The sequence below is a fragment of the Paramacrobiotus metropolitanus genome, unplaced genomic scaffold, assembly GCF_019649055.1.
Source record: "Paramacrobiotus metropolitanus isolate TYO unplaced genomic scaffold, Prichtersi_v1.0 Parri_scaffold0000190, whole genome shotgun sequence".
Taxonomy (NCBI): domain Eukaryota; kingdom Metazoa; phylum Tardigrada; class Eutardigrada; order Parachela; family Macrobiotidae; genus Paramacrobiotus; species Paramacrobiotus metropolitanus.
The window spans coordinates 56,015-75,316 of NW_026570410.1; the positions used below are offsets into that span (position 1 = coordinate 56,015).

Here is a 19,302-nt window from a genome sequence, read left to right on the forward strand (position 1 = left end):
AGCATTTAAAATAATTATTTTAACGTAAATACTGTACTTCTATTAGTAATATTAGTACGTGGAAGGAGTGTCGGCGCTCTCGCATTTTGTCAATACTCTCTTTACTAGGAAGTGTGAAGACTTATGAACTACTATTACAGTCATTTACAGGATTTGATTATCGAATACAGTAAGTACTTATAATAATATTATCAGCTCAAAGCGACAAAATCGCTCGGTTAAAAACTATTATGCAAAATAATTACTGGAATAAATACAACAGATGAATTCTGTCAGGCATCAGTTGCAGGTTGGCCAGTCTGCGTCTCACGCGGATGTGGTCATCGCGTTATTCACCAGAAACCGCTGCGCAGCGGGATGCCGATCGTTGTGTGTCTTCAATCTTGTGCATCTGACATCACCGGCAATTTACTGTACTTACTGCAGGAGAATTCCCTGCCATTTGCCAGAGCCCAGACAGAACCGGCATCAGATTCTCCTTCTCCCGATGGCAGTCGATGCGACGCCGGTTGGCCGACTAAGGCCTTGTCCCGAATTCAAAGCGAATCTCGCTATGGTACGGTTGCTCAACCGCACGAGGTGGCTGTATGCAGTGGCCACGCCTACAGATACGGTACGCGAAGCCACCTCGCGAGGTGGAGTTGCTGTATCGCAACGAGATTCGCTTTGAATTCGGGACGAGGCCTAAGAGTTGTCGCCGGCATCGCAAAGTCTAATGTTCTATTTAACTGCGACATGCACCGATCCAGAGACAGCCGGGGTAGCGTTTGCGGTTACGCAATCGACTAGTGGTGCGGTTTCTGCTTTCCGCTGCAGTGCCAGTGCGGACTGCGGAGAAACCGGGCGCGATAAATATATAGCGTATTTTTGGCATGTCTATCGATATGGCGTATCGTTAGCACTTCGGGAACATTTCTCTATCGGCAGCCGCGGGCCAATTTCGCAACGTTGCCGCAACGTTAACGCAACGCCGCGACGTGCAGCACGTTACTACGACTAATGATCGACAGCTGGCCTCCTTCGTAAATCGCGATCGAACGCCTTCATTACGATTCAATTAACCAACGCAACTCACAATCAAATAAAAACTAATAAACATAAACACGAATTAAATAGTCAATGATTTTTAATACGTATCTTATAATTATACTATTCTACCAGTTGAACTAAATAGTTACTAAATCTCTAGCCAGATAAAAAACCATTCTGCCTTGATTTTCTGTTTATTTTAGTGGAATCAGACAAGAAAAAATAAGCACAAAGGGACATTTACTACTCGTAGAGAAAAACAAGTAAATTAAAATGAAGTAAATGAAATAAGAGCGCGGGATGCACATGCAGTGGAGAGGGAAAGCGGAAGAGAGAAAGATGGGCAAAATAAACAAGTGGCGTCGCGGCGTTGACGGGCAAAGCAACGGCTGGGATAAGCAACGGCTGGTGGGCTGCTCTCTTCTGTTTATTCCGCGCCGGCGTGCAGAGTAAACAGAGTGTTGACCGCTCTCACCCGCCAGGCCAGCCGCAATCTTATCGCCCGCGCCTTATCGTCCACAAACCGACACCGCCGTCCACACCGCACCGCACCGCACCGCACCGCCGCCGCGGGCCCTGTCCCCCGTTGCGAGCGAGGACGGATCCAGTCAGAACAGAGCTAGTCCTCGAGGAAGAAGTAGTTGCCGCTGCGCTTCTGCTCCGTGTCCTTCACCGAGGCCTTCTTGTTGATGCGCGGCCGGAAGTTGTCCGGGTCGCGGCGGAAGGTGACGTCCAGCGACTCCAGGAACTCGTTCATGCCCGCCAGCAGCGTCTGCGGCCTGTGCAAAGGAAACAAAGGCAATCAACACACAGATAAATCGTCAATCAACACGGCCGCACAGCGTTCCAGGTGAGCCGCAGCCGTATCAACGTCCACGCAGTCACAGGCCTGTTTATCGCGCCCGCGGGGTCAAACTGCACGGCTGGTTATTTATTTCCCTTGCAGTTGCAGCTTCGCTACATTTAATCAGCACGATACATTTAATCACAACAAGCATCAGCCGATACCCGCAACCAGATAGTTTGATAGCGTCGCATTAACGGAATTTCTCAATCAGCTGACGCCGCGTTAAGGCTGCAAGCTTAACTGCGCGTGGCATGGCGCGCTGCCCGGGCCCCGGGCCCGACCAGACAAAAAACACATTTTCCCACAGACTGCCAGTGCGCGCAAGCAACAACCTTGTGCCTGGCGGACGCACTGGACTGGACAACGCGGCTGCCAGTAATGGCCTCCGCGTTGCATAAGGCGGCCTAACGCTTATCTAACGGCCATCGGCCATCGCCGGCCGATAACGAAAGCGCCAGTCCACATTTGCAAACCTAATTTGTGCAAATCCACTTCCGCACACCGCCTCTCTACCTCTGCCTGCACAACTACACACTGCAGGCCAACTGACAAAGCAAAAAACACTGCAGTTGTGTGCTGCCAGTGCCGGTCCTGTCAAAACAATGTCTTACTGATTCTAATATTTTAACCAAAAATAATTTTGTCATAAAAGAACAGAATAAAATGGCCCAGTCTACAAGCACTGCACTATACCAGTACATTTTTATATGTGTTTATACGATAATATTCCTGAAACTTTTAAAATCCAGTCGCTAGCAGTCTGCAATCTACAGTACTGCTGGCCATTTTTCAAGATAATCATCATTCGAAATTCATATATATCTGTACTAAGGAACGACCGTCCTAGGAAAATGGAATTCCACGGATGGAATCCAATTTCCAAATCCGCGCTCCTCGCGGGCGGCTCGGATTTGGAAATTGGAATTTAGGAAATCCGTGGAATTCCAATTTTTGCTTGGAATTCCAGATTCCCTGTATTTGGAATTCCAAGCGCATAGAAATGTCAGGGAAAAACAATGAAAACAAAACATTTTTCGTGTTGTTTTTCGACAGGTGGCTGCAAATTTTTACATTACCTCGTCTTCCGGTCTCAAACGATTTATTTTGAAAATAGCGTTTCTATTTTATTGTTTCTATAGTTACTGTTCCTATTTTATTTCTTTTGTATTCTCAATAGATCAGGAAGTCTGCTTGATCTATCCGAGAGAAAACAATGTTCTTCTTCAAAAATTTGCATATTTCGGTCACCTGGTGTTCAGATTTTCTGGCAAAACAAATATACTAGAAAGACTTAGCTCATATAATAATTCGAAGCATGAACTTACAAAAATCCATAAAAGAGCAAACAGAGGACAGAAATTCGACCGGCTGCAACGTAAAGGAACCGCTCTTCAACATTTGCAGAATTCAGAAATTTCGAGTTCAATCATTTTTAATTTTTCTATCAAAGTAAGTCAAAATATGAAACCGTATACTTAAATTGACCAAAACAAGAGAAAAATCAAAGTCATCCTCTTGGAAAGGATGATACGGAGATATCTAACGGCAGCGCTCAGTAGCTAACAATCTACAATCTGCCGACTTTTGATGTTGTTTTTCGCTTTCTTCAACTTGCGTATGCATGGCCGACAGTATTCGTAAATCGTACCGGTACTATACTATACAGTCTATACTACAGCAGCATATTACTGCCAGTCTGCCTTGGTTTATGATAGGCAGATAGTAAATGTTTAGGTTTCTTTAATCTGTTTGGAGTTTCAAATAAAGTTTTTAATGACGAATGCGCAGTAATTAAGCAGCTGAAGTTAATCAAAATGATTTTTTGTTCATAGTTATGTAAATAGATAGTTAAATAACGGTTTTCCAACGAAAACTAAGAAATCCTTGGAATTACGGAAATCCGTTTGGATTTCCGTAAATCCACGGATTCCATGGAATTCCATGGCAATTTCCTTTCCAAATCCTTTCCACGGGCTCGCGCCCGTGGATTTGTCCTCCTTAATCTGTACAGTATGTAAGCGAAAGTACCAAGAAAAAAGAATCAGTCACATGCAGGTCATATGTGCAATACGCACATTCCTCTCCCTTCTGAATGCGACAAAATCTATTATCGATAGAATTCATTTTAGCTTATTTTCATTCTACTATTATACATATTATGTGAAGTTAACTTATTTATTTATTGTTTACCGAAAAAAAGCCGAAAATTCAGAAAAAAACTATGTATCTTTTTAATTTGTCTTATCAATGATCACCTTATTATTGAAAAGCAGAATGCAGAAAAGCAGACAACAGCTACAGATACTAGTACTACTCCCCGTGACTGTACTTGCATTTATTGTAAAGCCCGTTTTGGCGCGAGAAAGGCAGTAGACGAAGGATGCGTAGGAAACGATCGGCTAATTAATGAATATGGCAACTTTAAACTTACGACTTGGCAGTGGCGTCGACGGACGGCGTCCCGGTGAAGACGATGACGCGGTCGGCCAGGTAGGTGGCCATGATGAAGTCGTGCTCCACCACGAAGGCCGTCTTCTTGGCGTGCAGGATGAACCTGCGCAACAATTCAGTTCACTTCATTCAAATAAAATAAGTGCAATTCACTAAATGAAAGAAATGCAAGTCTGTAAATGAATACAATTCAACTACTGTAAATAAACTCCAACCAGCTAATAAATAAAAATAAAGGAATCGGAATCAATTCAATGAATTATTAATAAAATAAAATCAATTCAACCGGCTACAGCTGGGCGCACACTCTCAGTGGCAGTTCAAGTGGCCTGCACTGCAACTGCATAAACGAGGCGACTGACCGCTTGATGACCTTGGAGGCCACCAGACGCTGCTCCGAGTCCAGGTAGGCGGACGGCTCGTCGATGAGGTAGACGTCGGCGGGCTTGCCCAGACAGACCGTGATGGCCACGCGCTGCAGCTCACCGCCGGACAAATTCTGCACCTCCAGGTCCATCAGCGCCTCCATGTTCAGCGGCTTCATCACGTCGGTGACGAACTGCGGGTGCACGTAGGCGTCGCGGATGCGCTCGTGCAGCAGCAGGCGCACAGAGCCCTGGAACTTCGGGCTGATGGCCTGCGGCTTGTACGACACGTTCAGCACCGGCACTTCCCCTGCAATTACCCGCATAAATGCACATTTCATGCTTCTAATTCATATTTATATCGTTTTCTAAGTAGGCTTGAATTATTCCTTTAAATTTAGTATCTGACTGCTTTTAAATTTTGTTATTACTAATTTGTTATCACTTTAAGACTTCAATTAATGTTTTATTTGTGTCAACTGACCTCCGTCGTCGGGCTCCAAGCGGCCGGCGAGCATCTTGATGAAGGTGGTCTTGCCGGTGCCGTTCTCGCCGAGCATGACGACGATCTCCGAGTCGGTGAAGCTGCCCGGCTCGATGGTCAGGTGGAACTTGGCGAAGCGCTTCTTCATGGCCGGGTAGGTGTACTGCCGCATGCGCTTGATCTCCTCCTCGCTCAACTGGTCCGAAACCTTGAAGGACAGCGCCGCCTCGCGGAAGCGCAGGTTCTCCGACGGGATGAACCCGTCCAGGAAGATGTTGATGCCTGTGGCAATCAAAACATATTACAGCCCTCATTAACGAAACAGTCTCCCATAAATCTCAATTATAAGTTAACGGTTAATTGCACTGGCGTTGTTAAAGTCCTCAAGCGGAAATGAAAGCGGTAAAGGAAGAAGCCAGACTGACCGTCTCTGACGCTGGAGGGCAGCGTGACGACGCCGTAGCAGCCGGGCATGCCGTAGAGGCAGCAGATGTAGTCGGAGAGGTAGTCCAGCACCGACAGATCGTGCTCCACCACCACGACGTAGTTGTCGTGCTGCAGCAGGCCGCGGATGGTCTGGGCGGCCTTCAGGCGCTGCTTCACGTCCAGGTAGCTGGAGGGCTCGTCGAACATGTAACTGCAAGACAGCTGGTTAAGCAAGAGGACGCGACAGTCACCACACTAGTCAGTGGTCACGCACATGGTGGCCGTCTGGATGCAGGTCATGGCGATGCAGAAGCGCTGCAGCTCCCCGCCCGACAGGTCGCCCACGTTGCGGTCCAGCACCGTCTTCAGGTCCAGCGCCTCGATGATCTCGCCCTTGATCTGGCGCTCGTCCTTGCGGGCCAGATGGTGGCCGACGGTGCCCTGCAGAACCAACCCAGACTTGTCAAAGTGAATACAGTCAGTCTCCCCACAGTTCCATTCCTTCGCACCGTGATCTCCTTGCCGATGCGGTCCACGTACTGCAGCTTGACCACGGCCTTGAGCTTGTCCTCCAGAATGCGCGTGAAGTAGTTCTGCAGCTCCGACCCGCGGAAGTACGTCAGCACCTCCTCCCACTCGGGCGGATCCTAAAGACAGACAGACAACGGTGAAGGTGAAGCCATGCAGAAAGGGGTGCCTCTTTCTATTGCCCACTGACCACGAAGCGGCCCAGGTTGGGCTTCATCTTGCCCGAGAGGATCTTGACGGCCGTCGACTTGCCGATACCGTTGGTCCCCACCAGCCCCAGCACCTGCCCCGTGCGCGGCATCGGCAGCCGGTGCAGTTTGAACGAGTTGGCGCTGCAACCAATCGCCAGTCAACCAACACTGCACAACTGCACTACACTGAGTGCAATACTCGTACACTTCATTTCAACCATATTGCGTATTATACAAGTAACAATACAGTAACAAAAATTCCACATTCACAGTGCATTCCACGCTCACACAACTTCATTTAACTTCGTTTGTCAAGTTTACTTTTTCAACTTTTAGTCTACTCAGTACTGTAATCTACCTATTATAATTTAAATCAGAATTTTGATTTAATTTGATATATACTTCAGTCAGCTCATTTAACTGTTTCACAGCATTACCTGAATCGGTGCGTGGTGTCCTTCTCCAAATTGGAGGGCAAATTAATAATCTGGATGGCCTCGAAGGGGCACTTGCGCACGCAGATACCGCAACCAATGCACAACTCTTCGGAAATGAAGGCCACGCGGTCCGTCGGCGTCACTTCGATGCACAGCTTGCCTGCAGTCACAAATCACCACTTTAGTACTGTATTTACGTTCCATTCTATGGGGAAAATCGGTTGGTTTCGCATAAATGTCGTTGAAAACGGTACATTAACGACAGAAAATGATTCCCGTAGTTTATTCTTATTTTATAACCCAAATTCTTCAGAAAAAGCCTCCTTGAAGGCGATTAATCGAAAGTGAAACGCGGAAATTTCCAACAGCATCCAAACATGCAGCGAAAATACCGCCGAACTGGGCGGTGGTAATTGCGACACATGCCGGAAGTCCCTGAATTCCCTCGTCTGCACTGTCTAGCCTTTATATCTTCGGGAAATTTCAATGTAATAAAATGTAAAAGAGATTTATGCAGGAGTACGGGATAGCCCGTCGAAAATCGGTTGCACAATTTTCGAGATAACATCATAACGTACTGAAGCGTCACCCACGACTGCCACGTTGATTAACAGCATGCTAGGGATCGTTCAAAATCGGAAGCTCACCCAGCTCCCAGGTGAATCGGAATACACTCAACGAAACAGAAAAACTTGGAACTTTTAATGGCTCACCCATGCGCACCACGGGGCAGGAGCGCTTGCACTCCTGGCGGCACTTCTTGGGCTTGCAGCGGTCCTCGTTGACGATGGCGATGCGGGTCAGGTTCTCCTGGGTCGCGATGCCGCCGCCGCCTCCGCCTCGGCCAGCCATCCCTACACAGCCACTCGTTAATTCCCTCTGATCATCAACACAATTTCCCAGATTGTTACGGCCCTTCCCAGGCCGTACCGTTCGTGGAAACGCCACGACAACTCACCAGCTGCTGGATCGCCGAACGACGCTGCGCACGCACTGCCTTCGATTAAAGACGCAAATTCACGTCCACACTGGGCCCAGCCTGGTTTCTTCCACAATCCAGGAAATTCAATAGCACTCGTAAAACACAATCTTTCCCAGCCTCGAATGTACAGTAATACAATTAAGCAATGGAAGAATTCACAAGGAGTAAAAAAACTGGTTGGTTTTCTGTTTTTACAAGCGCAGCACAGACTGCGCAGTTCAGCGACCTAGATCGGCTGTCGAGTTACTTATTAGATTACTCGCATCTGTTACTTATCAGTTATCACTGCGTGACATCACCAATCTTGCACACCGCCACATGGAGTAGTTTGGCGGGCAACGAGCCAAAATCTCTGTCTGTCCTTCTCGAGGCGGCGGTGTGCTGATAGTTCAGTTCTGATTTGAAATTCAGCGTAAACCGCGCGCAGAATTCGTTACAAAAATAACGAAATTTTTTCTTCTTATTTTCAGTTGATGATTCGTGGCTGAAATTTTTTGACTATGAATTCTGGTAAGAGTCTGTTGACTGTATTTAGCCGTGGCTTCATTTGGCCGTCATCCTCCTGGTGTCGACTGCCAAGCGGACCAAGCTCGTTTCGCGCCTTGGCCAGCATCAGCAGCAGCACGGAAGCAGGAGCGCAGCGCGACGAGCAGCAGCTGACTCCGGAAGAGCGCAACCAGCGGGCTCACGAGCAACTCAGAGTCCAGTACGAGGCTGCTCAAGAAGCAGGTGGGAAACAATCGCACGCTGAAGGAAGTGTCGAGGAAAAGGACGCTGACGATGAGAAGAAGAAGAAAAAGAAGGACAAAGCGCAACAGCAAGCGAGCGTCAGTGTGGCGAGCATTCCCCGTCGCGCGGTGATGTACGTGCCTGGCGACGACGAGAAGAAGCTGGCCAAGATCGCGCACCTCCGCGTCGACTGTCCCGTGCTGGAGTGCGAGGACGGAGTGGCCTTTCTCCGCAAGGTAACGCCGTTTTCGTCTTGTTTTGCCATATCCCAAACTTGGTGAAAACCCGTTTTTGATAACTGTTTATCATTCTGGGAAGCAAGTGTGCTCAACTACGCTGCCGCCCCGGGTGGTTGTAATTGCTGCAAGCACCGGAAGTTCTTGAACTTCTTTTCTTTGTAATCGTCTGCTTTGAGATTTTTGTCAGTTGTGAAAGAACTTAAGTAGGATAGTGATTTCCACAAAAACAGAAGCCAAGTCGAAGGTAGTAGATCGTGCGCCTTTCGAGCTAGTGATTAAACCCAATTTTTCTGACGATAAAAACTGGATTAATAACCACAGTAGACTGTCTAATCGGGCGGTTGTAACTGCGTCAAGCACCGGAAGTGCTTGCATTTCCTTCCTTTACGTTGTTCAGCGTCGAGATTTTCGAGCAACATGAACAGAATAAAATAGAAAGGTAATTTCCACAGAAACTAAAGTTAATCCGAAAAAGGTTGATCGTATGTGCCGTGAGCTATCCGCCTTGAAACAGTTTTATGCGCGAAATAATTGGTCTTCCGGCTGCCGCACTGTTGACTGTCTGGTTGCTGGTTTCGCACAGGAAACGGCTCGCAACCTGATCGTGCAAACACTGAACCGCGCCCCCTGGGTGCGGCAGCGCCTCTCCCAGGGCCGGGACGTGGCCGTCCGCGTCAACGCGCTGGCGTCGGGGCTGGCGGAGGCCGACCTGGCCGCCGTCCTGTCCGCCGAGCAGCTGCCTTCCACCCTGCTCATCCCCAAAGTGGAGGACAAGGACGACGTGGAGCACATTGCCCACCTCTTGCAGCAGCAACTGGCGGCCCGCGCCACCCCCCTGGTGTCGCCGCTGCGCCTGATCATGTACACGGAGAGCGCGCGCGCCCTGCTGAGTTTGCAGAAGACGCTGAAGACGGCGCTGAAGCTGGCCGACAAGAGCGAGGGACTGTTCCGCGTGGACGGCATGGTCCTGGGCTCGGACGACCTCTGCGCCGACATGGGCGCGCGGCGCTCCAAAGAGGCCGACGAACTGGTGTTCGCGCGGCAACACTTCCTGGCCGTTGTCAAGTCCTTCCAGCGCCAACTGCAGGCCATCGACCTCGTCTACATCGACTACAAAGGTCACCATTGCTGTCACTATTACTATCTTTTCTTCTGATGTTTTTGGTGTCGTTTGGTCGTATTAATATTTTTAACAAAATTCTGTCTGTCTGCAGACGCGGCGGGTTTGCAGCGGCAGGCGGAGGAGGGCGCGCGCTGGGGCTTCACCGGCAAACAAGTCATTCATCCCGGCCAGATCGACGCCGTGCAGGCCGCCTTTGCGCCCTCGCAAGACCAGGTGCAGTGGGCGCAGCAGCTCACCGCGGCCTTCCAGCAGCACCAGCAGCAGGGAAAGGTTAGTCGCCTACTGTTAGCTCAACTTGGCTGTGATTTTTCTACAGCTGCTAATCTCCAGTTACTGGCACTGCCAGTTTAATTAATTTAATTTTAGATTTGTAATTATGAAATTTAATGTGTTGTTTTGGTTCACTTATTTCTATCTTCAGTTCTGGTTGAATTTGATTTGTTTTCTTGAAGTCAAGTTTCGTTACGGCCAGGGCCGTAGCGAGGTCCGTGGGATGGGGTAGGCGCAATTTGGCTGCGCCATTTGCGCCCGCTTCGAAGGTCAGTCTAAGCCCACTGCGCCCATAAATTTCGAAGCCTGCGCCCGTTGCGCCCGTTTAAACAGCCCTCGCTTTAATACTTTAATTAATAAAATTAATAATAGTGAAACCTGCGTACATTGAACACCTGCGGTTCCAATTTTTTCGTTCAATGTGGCCGCCTGTTCAATGTACAGAACAGCTGCCCCCCAGGGCCCTCCCCTGGGGTCAGTAGTTCTGCTGCTCCTGAGGGCGAACGGACGCCGCCTCAATGGGGACAACCCCGTTACCAAGCCTTTTTTATGCCTTTTTCGCGCATAACAAATCAAAAATCGTGTGGTGTTAAAGTTGGAACAAGCGGATGGCTAGTAAAATCTGGTCCGTTGAGCGCTTTTCTTGTGTTTTTTCGCTCCCAAAACCAATTTCTGGCGCTTTGTTCATTTTCGAAAGGGCTAAATATTAGTAAATAATTAGCTCCGTTCCAGCTAATTTGTTCCATGTTCACTTTAGAGAGATGTTCAATATACGCGAGGTCCCCCCTGTGTTATAATCTACGAGACGCGCCGGTTCCGTAATGACCGTTCAATGTACACCCGTGTTCAATTTGCGCGAGTGTTCAAAGTCACAGGTTGTAGTTTAATTATTATAGTTCTTGATCGCCGTACATCAGACCCAGGCACACATCCGGCCAAAGTCCACTCTGCGCCACGGGCGCACGGTCAGTGGCGCCCGCTGCGCCCTTTGAAAAATCCAGAAATTTTGCGCCCGTGCGCCTGTGCGCCAGTTTCGGACACAAATTTAATTCAAAAGTTGGTCGAGGAGGGGTAGGCGCGCGCCAGTGCGCCTATACCCTCGCTACGGCCCTGGGTACGGCCTTCCTAATCCTACCTAAGTAATGATGTGATTTTTTGTTTTTGATTCAGTTTATAATATATGGATATTCAGATGTTATTAGATTTGTTGTTTACGGTAACTTGTTTATGGCGTTCCCAATTTAATTAGATTTAATTTGTTTCATTTTCTTAATTATGGGTCTAATTGTAATGAATTGGATTTTTAATTACAGTAATTTATTTATGGCTTTCAAAATGGTGTTACCGAGTCGCTGGCTGATCTATTCTTCTCCGAACAGATTTGTATGCTTTCTGGCGGGAATTCGACAAAATTAGTACTTTGTGAAAATGCAACAGAAACTTGCATCGCGGTTATGTGACTATTTTCGTGTGCATTTTCAGGGAGCCTTTGTCTTTCGCGACAGCATGATCGATATGCCGCTTTTACTGCAAGCCAGAAACATCCTGCAACAGCACGAGGTCTTCTCTAAACAACAAGAGCAAGCAGCCACTTCCGCCCAGCAGTCAGCCAGCAACACCACCAAATCCCCGTCAAAGCCGGGATGAACATAATGGATACAAACCGAATAGCACAGCACAGAATTTATCTACTAATTCTAGCAACAATGTTCTAAACGGGCGCGTTGAATTAAACGGATACTGGAAAACACTGATTACTGTACATCATGTTTTGATGAACAGAAAAAATGATGCGACTTTATCTCTCGTGATATGTGAAATTATTAAGAATGACGAGTTAAAATTGAATAAGAATAATTAGCCGGAAGCGGCGCGGTTGGGGTGGGGCCGTGTGTGTAGAATGCGGCACAAACGATGAGGCCAATTATCGTCGCTAGTCAGGTGATGTCCTGGACGTAGGACAGGTAGCTCAGCAGGTAGTTGCGCAACGAGTACACCTGCACGTCCATCTTCTTGTAGCCTTCGAAGGTCGCGTACTCGTCCAGCTGCAGCTGCATCAGAGAAGCCAGCGCCTTCTACAAGCAGCAAACACCACTGACTACTTCACAATACCGGCCAATTACGCAGATGGACGAAGACAATCGTAATTCAAAATAAAAATAAATTTATTTCCATTTTCCAAACGGAAATTACCACCAAAATATAATATCATTAATGACGAATAGATAAGAATAATCAAGTATTAGCAAATAATCTACGGATGAATTGTCAGCTTGTTGCAGCCCCTCCAAACTAATTTCAACAATTGCTCTTCACGTCTGATATAACAAGTGCAAGTGCGGACTTTAGAGAGGAAGTAGGAAGGCACTGTACCTTGCTGGAGTAGAGCGTGAAGAGGAATTTGCCGGGCTTGAAGACGTGGAGGACGCGCTGGAGGATGTCCAGGTAGGTCAGGTGGCGACTGGCCGGGACGTTGGTCTCGAAGCTGACGTAGGAGAAGGCGGACTGCGGCGTCACGTGGATGGTGACGTAGTGGCCGCTGGGCAGCAGGCCGTTCATCGAGTAGCCGCAGGGGTCGAACAAAAAGTCGTCCATCTTCAGTCCGGGGATGATGCTGTCGATGGCCGCCTTCGCCGTGGCCTCCTGCGCCGTCGAGCAGCAGCGCCGCGTGAAGATCTCCATCACCTGTGCAAAACGCTCACAATCAGCTTAATCAACAGGAGAACTGGTCCAACGCGCGTACCGCGGGGTCCAGCTGCTCCATCATCACCTCCAGACTCTGGTCGTCCTCCGCCGGCTGGTTGCCGGGGGGCCCGCGGTGCCGGCGCTGGCCCAGACAGTACAGATACCAGCACTGGTCGTTGACGCGGCCCAGACAGTAGGCGCTGCCCTGGAAGCCCAGATCGTTATCCAAATACTTCACTTCGCGGTCGAAGCAGCGGTGCAGCTCGTCCTGCAGCTCCGGCCGCAGAAAGTCCTTCCGCGAGTAGAACAGGTCCTGCAATCACAACACGCCGTCAAGATAACCGGGAATCCATTGCGCGTGTAGCGGACATTCTGACTGACCTCGACGCCGGTGAAGCAGGTGTACTTGTGGACGAACTGCAGCAGCGGCTGGATGGCCTTGATCAGCGTGGTGCTGCCGCAGGTCTTCAGGATCAGGCAGCGCGCCGACACGAACATGCTGCTCTCACTGCAAGCAACATTCAACGTTTAACGCACGCTTTGGAAAAGGAAGAGTTTAGCGCCCACCTGAGGACGTAGGCGTCGGTGTCCGGCGTGGAGATGCGGCTGATGATGGTGGCGTTGACGTGGCCTAGCAGCTCGTCCAGCATGGGTCTGCAGAGAAGACGTCAGTGAGTTAATCATACAAGCGACAGAGCCAGTCAAGCCATGCGCACCGGGGAATGGCGCGCAGGTCGGCGGGCTTGCCGCTGACCGCCGCGGGCGTCAGCTGTCCCAGTTGGTCAACCACCGGCGTCTTGGAGTGGTCCGGCGTGTGGGCGTCGTGGAACCAGATCTCCAGGAGCTTCTCGGTGCCCTCGTAGAAGGAGTCGGTCACACTGCTCAGCGCCGCTTCGCTCGCTACCCCCGACTCCAGCTCCACGTCGTCGTGCAGAGAGGACGCGGGGGAGGCGGGTCCACTGTCGGAGGGACTCGGCGGGGGCGAGTCGGCGGTGTTGGCCAGGAGGGCGTCCATGGGTGGGTCGGTGGGTGGGGGCGGGGTTGGCAGCGAGAGGCCGGTCATCTGGGCTTGTTAGGCCGGTGGAAGTACCTGCGCAAAGGGGTGTTATTATGTCATCAAGCAGAGCAGACGGTCGCGCTGATCTGATACTGACCAGCTCTGGCGTGGCGAGTGGTTGGGGCTCAGGCAGGCAGTGACAGGTCCGGGGTCCTGGTCAAGGCGGCAACCTGAACCGGCAGCGGCGGCAGCGGAAGAGCGCGTTCCACAGGGGTCAGCTGACCATGGCGGCGACAGCCGGGCGGAGGAGCAACGGGCGCGGCGACGGCGGGAGAAAGAGGGATGCATAAAGAGGGGCCCACTCACAGGGCTACCGACAGCAATAACCACGGATGGCTATTGGACGCAGAGAGAGGATCAATCAACGACGGCGCTCCACTACCAACATCCGGCAACCAATCCACCATTCCCAAGTGAGTGAAGACAAGAATCAAACGCACTGGAAGCGCAGTCAACAATCTAGCTGCTGAGTAAAGGAATCAGAGACGGAAGCCAGTTGCTGAGGATGATCAGGGCGCAGTTTTCAGCGTCGTCACGTCACTGGCAAATTGGCAATCAATGCCTGGCCAGACGTCCAACTGGGGATTCTGCAAAGTAGTCAACTGAAACGTACCCGGCAAACACAAATACTGCTCAATGCTCATCGATCAATCGATGACGGCGCGGCGCGGCGCAGCGTCGCCGGCAATACAGGCATGCCTACGGTACTGTACGTATATTTTGTGCTTTTGCCAACAAACAGCCGCTACCGCTATCAAAGTTGCTGACGCGCACAGGCCTGTATCTGTACAGCGAAGTTGCAAGTACTTATTTATAGCTGTCTGAGTCTCTGAGAGGACTGCGTAATCGCACGCACCCACTGTAAAACTGGCCAAATTCGGAGAAACGCGTCTCTGCGTCCTGCGATTGATATTAATGACTGTTTAGCTACTGGATGAGTACTCGTACTGTAGGAATTTAGGTATAACACTAACAGTAAATTCGGCAAACTGCCCAATTGATGATAATTTATAACGTGTAACCAGGATACAAATTGCTTTGACGATTTGACGGAAAAACGGTAACACTATCACTGGATAAGGTGGGTAATCTGTTTAATTAAACTGAAAACTGTGCTGTAATCAGTACGAGTACAGTAACTGATCGTGAGTAACCATGAAAGGCCGCACAAATGGCGACTGCTGCGAGTACAAATCCTGCCGCTCAAAACGGTCTGTATTTACGAACCTTAACGACCAAGTCCCTTATCGCAGTCTCCCAATAAACAAACATTAAGACGTAATAAATATCGGCCTGATTGTAACGATAAGTTTCACCGTAAAAACAGTTGGTATCCTGCGAGTAGCACTAGCGGAGTACGAGTATGAATCACATCGATGACCAATAAACGAGTACAACGTAACAGTCACAGTGTCACATCGTCACTGGATTAAACTGCCTGCGACGGCGCCACTCGACTAGCTTGATGTGAACAGTGAATTGTCAACAATGTAGATTGTAGCATACGATGTACCTACCTGGTCCGCAACGGCAACTCGGATGAGAACTCAGAAGGCCTCCCCAACAGGTCTCTTCGTCAGCAACGTGGAGCGCTCTGGCTCACTCGCGATTCAGGCTCAAATTAAATACTACAGAGTACAGACTTCTCGATGGCGTTCCACGGATAAACGCTAATCAAGCTGCTCGATGGAACTTCGTCAAGCACAGACAATCAAACCACGCTTCTTCGCCACCTGTGTGCAAATCCGCGGCGGACCAACTGTACTTACCGCGCACGCGCAACAATTTGTGTCTCCAAGCGATAAAGGTCCACACTGTCGTTAACTGCTGTTAAACAGCTACAAACTAGAGCGATGTAGCAAAAAGTAGCTACTGTAATAAAATGTGTAATAACACGATCAGATGAAATGTTGCTCGATCGAGCTGCTGCAGGCTCTGACTCGAAGAATTTCAGTATTTCACTATTTCACCCAAGAAAATCAGTCTGAGAATGAGGTGAATTCTGCACGACTGTGCGGCGTGACTGGCAAGTGGCAGACTGCACAACTGAACACGAACAATTAATTTTCGGCTGTATGTACCCTGTACGGACTACGGATGTCAGTGCGGCACTGCACTGACTGGCGTCACAGTGGCGTGACTGCTGCAGTGCAGCTGCGACTGCAAGTCCGGTCGTACTGGTACTTACCGTCGTACGAAACCACGGAATATTCAATACTATATAGATATGCCGACAGAAATTTATTTGTACATATTCGTAGTCTCTTTAACAGTATAAATAATTTCTTTTAACGGAACAACGTGGTCTGATCTTACGTGACTTTTTTCTGTAATCAAACACGGAGCTTCAACTGACAATATTAAATTGTTAGTGTATACAGTGTTGTACGCTATGTATTACAAAGCGTATACGTACTGTGCATTTCCACCGGAAGCCGCATATACAACTGACCGACTTCCGGTGGATATGAAATCGCGCCAGTGCGAAGTCGAACCTAACAATTAGTAACGCACGTAAAAACAACAAGGAAACTGTTTTAATTGCTGAATCCTTGATCAAATGAATTAACTGTCCATTTGTATGGACATATGCACAATTGTCATAATTATTATTATCCGTAATACGTGCCGGTGCGAGTACTGTAATAAAGGCGTCAAGGGCTGTTCTGACGTCATAATTAAGGGATACTTATCGTAATGTTAGTTATACTCTGTACCATCGACAATCACCAGAACTCAAACAACGACTAGGAAAAAACCCCAGAAGAGCCTAACAATAAAAAGAAGACAAATAAACGGCCAGCGTCGTCACTCAGGTCAGGAGGCAGACAGGACTGATTGTGATTCTATTTGTGGGGATGGACAGCACGCTGGCCCATCCAGACGGCAGAATGCAGTGAGTGCAGTCCTGTCAGCCGGCGGAGAAGGACAATGATCAGCATCCCGCGATGGAGACATGTCTCTCCTAGTCCTGGCCAGTGACACGAACACGATAATACCGCGCGCAAACGGAAGACGGACAATCCAGTACAGTACAAGAGCGACAGGGCGCTTCATCAACTGCGCAGAATCACCATCGTCACTAGTCCTGCAAAGCAAAGGCAAACTGAGTAAACACTGCGTGCGCCAGCAATCAAGCGCAGTGGAGCCTACCGAGAATGTAGGCGGCGACGAGCTTCTGGTTGAGCGTCAAGTGCAGGTACACGGGCCAGGGACTGTTCTGGTTGTGACTGCCGTGTCCGTCGGTGGGCAGGCACAGGGCGGCGACGCACAGCACGCCCAGCAGGACGATGAGGGGGCTGGGGGCGGTCAGGTGCGACGGAGGGGGCCCGCTGACCGGCGGCGGAGGGGCGCTGTCGCTGGCGCCGAAGTGCACCTTGCCGCGGCGTCCCAGCGCCGGCTGCCACTGCGCCGCCCCCGCACCTGGGGGCGGAGAGGCGGGGGCGCTGCGTGCGGCCCCGGCGGCGGAGGAGGCGGAGTGCGGGAGGTTCAGGGGAGCGAACTCGCTGTCGCTCTCCTCGTCGGCGTCGGCGCTGCGGCTGTGCGGCGAGCGCTTGTCGCGCAGCACCGCCTCGAAGGTCTTGCGCCCCAGCAGCCCCCCGGGGGCCTCGGGGGGGCTGGCGTAGGCGTCGTAGATGTGGATGCGGAACTTGTCGGGCTTGTTGAAGTGCGCGGCGACGGGCGCGTTGTGCCGGATGATCCTAATGAGGAGAAGACGATAATCAAGACTTGATTGTGAAAGATTGTGAACATGAACACGTAACAATGACAACATGATTGTGAAAGAACCAAGGTTCAGTTGAGCTTCTTACACGTCGGAGCAGAATCCGGGCTTGACGGTGCCCTGCGCGTCCACCACGCTGTACAGCTTGGGCGCCGTGCAGTACACTGCAACAAGCGACAAGATCAGAATATGGTCAGGGGAAGAACAAGGGACGAGTACTATCAGAGTATCAGTGCTCGACAAGTGCGTCGTGTCTGAGACTGTTCAAAACTGGGATGGATAAGAGGCATTACAATTTCATGGAAGAACTAATGACTGTCTGTAACTCTGTAAGTAGTACAGTACTTTCGCTTACCTCTGAATCGGAGGGGGAAGTCGTAGGGGTTGTAGATGGTGAGGATCTGGCGCAGGGAGTCCTTCTCGCTGGCGAAGAAGTGCAGCGTGTTGGGGAAGATGAAGACGGGCAGTTCGCGCTGCGGGTCCGCTGCGGCTGCGCCCTGCCCCTGGGAGGGCGAGCGGGGGGCGCCGCTGCTGCTCGACACGGCGCGCTGCACAGACATGTCTGCAGAGTGCAGGATCAAAGACTAAACGGGAACTGTCTGTGCGGAAGCGTCAACAGACCCAGGTCGCTCGCGTGCCACAGCGCATCTCCACACACGCGTCCTGATTCCCCGTCCACTCGCCAGATCGCAGCAACACAATGCTTCCTCGCGCGACAAGTCCGCAAATGAATGCCAGCACAATCAAGTCAATCAATCGGAACCAGACTGCAGTTTCAGATTGACACTGGCACAGCAGAGTGCAGATCCGTACTAAGCACTGCGACAGCTGCTCAGCCTGCTCTTACTGTCTTGCATAATCAAACCAAGCCAGATTCTGTCAAATTAAGTATCAACAGCCTTCACGTATTCGTTCTCGGGTTAACTTCTTATGTTATTCTTCTCACCGAAACACATTAATCCCTCATAAAAATTGCTGAAACTATAAAATAAAAGTTGAATCAGAGGAAATCCAGCAGGTTTGCTGTTTGCAGCAAGGCAGTCCTCAAATTCAAAGCGAACCTCGTTGCGATACAACAACTCCACGTCGCGAGGTGGCTTCACGTACCGTAATTTTAAGCGTGGCCACTGCAAACAGCCACTTCGTGCGGTTCAGCAACCACAACAAAGCTCACTGTGTACAGAATTCGAGACGCACCCTTACTGTAAGTGTGCCACAACTGCAACTTACAACCAGTGCATGTGCTGCAGCACGTCACCGCTGCACGTGCCACTGTTATTGCAAATTCATAATATTATATACATTATACCAAGGTATCTTCACTAATAACGATTAAGTGAAGATACCTTGATTATACACGTAATACACTCTGTGCTCCGCAATGAATTTCAAAACGGCAACTGTCCCATGTGCAATGTAGATCATCATCAGGCATAAGTAAGTACGACTGTACGAGTAATTATCATGACAATGTCATGTGGTAAGAGTTTATGAGCCTTGTGGTCATGTTACCAGTATCCGTTTGATTAAGCCCGTTATATCTGTAGTAATTTTCAACATATTTTCAAATTTCAAATGAACGCATTCTATTAATTTATTTTCCATAGCGTAACACTGTAGTAATGCAATACAAGTACTTCTATGGGTCGCGATCAGCTCCGTCTTGCAAATCATGTTTGATCCCAACCGGCAACGGTTGTTCTGCTATTCTTCATAATTTAATATTAATTTTGCG

At 49.7% G+C, this 19,302-nt stretch overlaps 4 protein-coding genes across 5 annotated transcripts; 1 reads left to right on the forward strand and 3 right to left on the reverse strand.

Annotated features, from left to right (window-relative positions):
* Nucleotides 1-1,108: 1,108 nt before the first annotated feature.
* LOC129600707 (ATP-binding cassette sub-family E member 1-like) lies at nucleotides 1,109-7,971 on the reverse strand. Its single transcript, XM_055499271.1, has 11 exons — nucleotides 7,717-7,971; nucleotides 7,472-7,612; nucleotides 6,759-6,918; nucleotides 6,321-6,462; nucleotides 6,112-6,249; nucleotides 5,877-6,043; nucleotides 5,602-5,813; nucleotides 5,177-5,458; nucleotides 4,690-5,002; nucleotides 4,308-4,430; nucleotides 1,109-1,808 (listed from the first exon to the last, which is right to left on the reverse strand). The coding sequence occupies exons 2-11, from the start codon at nucleotides 7,608-7,610 to the stop codon at nucleotides 1,649-1,651; spliced, it is 1,836 nt and encodes a 611-aa protein (XP_055355246.1). The 5' UTR covers nucleotides 7,611-7,612; nucleotides 7,717-7,971; the 3' UTR covers nucleotides 1,109-1,648.
* Nucleotides 7,972-8,163: 192 nt separating this feature from the next.
* On the forward strand, nucleotides 8,164-11,966 carry LOC129600698 (citramalyl-CoA lyase, mitochondrial-like). The gene is made up of 4 exons (XM_055499257.1): nucleotides 8,164-8,705; nucleotides 9,292-9,826; nucleotides 9,923-10,101; nucleotides 11,584-11,966. Exons 1-4 carry the CDS (start codon nucleotides 8,241-8,243, stop codon nucleotides 11,746-11,748), a joined length of 1,344 nt encoding a protein of 447 aa, XP_055355232.1. The 5' UTR covers nucleotides 8,164-8,240; the 3' UTR covers nucleotides 11,749-11,966.
* Nucleotides 11,611-15,911, reverse strand: LOC129600699 (S-adenosylmethionine decarboxylase proenzyme-like). 2 transcript variants are annotated; one of them, XM_055499259.1, is made up of 8 exons: nucleotides 15,613-15,911; nucleotides 13,941-14,430; nucleotides 13,503-13,876; nucleotides 13,354-13,440; nucleotides 13,168-13,294; nucleotides 12,845-13,099; nucleotides 12,475-12,786; nucleotides 11,611-12,176 (listed from the first exon to the last, which is right to left on the reverse strand). In XM_055499259.1, the coding sequence occupies exons 3-8, from the start codon at nucleotides 13,847-13,849 to the stop codon at nucleotides 12,039-12,041; spliced, it is 1,266 nt and encodes a 421-aa protein (XP_055355234.1). In that variant the 5' UTR covers nucleotides 13,850-13,876; nucleotides 13,941-14,430; nucleotides 15,613-15,911; the 3' UTR covers nucleotides 11,611-12,038. The 2 variants fall into 2 exon arrangements, with proteins under 2 accessions (XP_055355234.1, XP_055355233.1); XM_055499258.1 differs by having other exon boundaries at nucleotides 15,361-15,911.
* A 459-nt stretch (nucleotides 15,912-16,370) lies between these two features.
* On the reverse strand, nucleotides 16,371-18,941 carry LOC129600701 (motile sperm domain-containing protein 1-like). The gene is made up of 4 exons (XM_055499260.1): nucleotides 17,923-18,941; nucleotides 17,656-17,731; nucleotides 16,997-17,544; nucleotides 16,371-16,931 (listed from the first exon to the last, which is right to left on the reverse strand). The coding sequence occupies exons 1-4, from the start codon at nucleotides 18,125-18,127 to the stop codon at nucleotides 16,900-16,902; spliced, it is 861 nt and encodes a 286-aa protein (XP_055355235.1). The 5' UTR covers nucleotides 18,128-18,941; the 3' UTR covers nucleotides 16,371-16,899.
* Between the last annotated feature and the right edge of the window lie 361 nt (nucleotides 18,942-19,302).

Excerpts from the sequence above, each read along its gene's own strand:
- LOC129600707 (XM_055499271.1), bottom strand. The coding sequence starts at position 7,610 with ATGGCTGGCCGAGGCGGAGGCGGCGGCGGCATCGCGACCCAGGAGAAC. Across the intron at positions 6,919-7,471 it reads CTGCCCCGTGGTGCGCATGG|GCAAGCTGTGCATCGAAGTG; the intron begins GTGAGCCATTAA and ends TTGTGACTGCAG. Across the intron at positions 5,003-5,176 it reads CTTGGAGCCCGACGACGGAG|GGGAAGTGCCGGTGCTGAAC; the intron begins GTCAGTTGACAC and ends GGGTAATTGCAG.
- LOC129600699 (XM_055499259.1), bottom strand. The coding sequence starts at position 13,849 with ATGACCGGCCTCTCGCTGCCAACCCCGCCCCCACCCACCGACCCACCC. Across the intron at positions 13,295-13,353 it reads ACCGACGCCTACGTCCTCAG|TGAGAGCAGCATGTTCGTGT; the intron begins GTGGGCGCTAAA and ends TGTTGCTTGCAG. Across the intron at positions 12,787-12,844 it reads TGGAGCAGCTGGACCCCGCG|GTGATGGAGATCTTCACGCG; the intron begins GTACGCGCGTTG and ends CGTTTTGCACAG.
- LOC129600701 (XM_055499260.1), bottom strand. The coding sequence starts at position 18,127 with ATGTCTGTGCAGCGCGCCGTGTCGAGCAGCAGCGGCGCCCCCCGCTCG. Across the intron at positions 17,732-17,922 it reads CTTCCCCCTCCGATTCAGAG|TGTACTGCACGGCGCCCAAG; the intron begins GTAAGCGAAAGT and ends CGCTTGTTGCAG. Across the intron at positions 17,545-17,655 it reads CCCGGATTCTGCTCCGACGT|GATCATCCGGCACAACGCGC; the intron begins GTAAGAAGCTCA and ends TCTCCTCATTAG.
- LOC129600698 (XM_055499257.1), top strand. The coding sequence starts at position 8,241 with ATGAATTCTGGTAAGAGTCTGTTGACTGTATTTAGCCGTGGCTTCATT. Across the intron at positions 8,706-9,291 it reads GAGTGGCCTTTCTCCGCAAG|GAAACGGCTCGCAACCTGAT; the intron begins GTAACGCCGTTT and ends GGTTTCGCACAG. Across the intron at positions 9,827-9,922 it reads CGTCTACATCGACTACAAAG|ACGCGGCGGGTTTGCAGCGG; the intron begins GTCACCATTGCT and ends GTCTGTCTGCAG.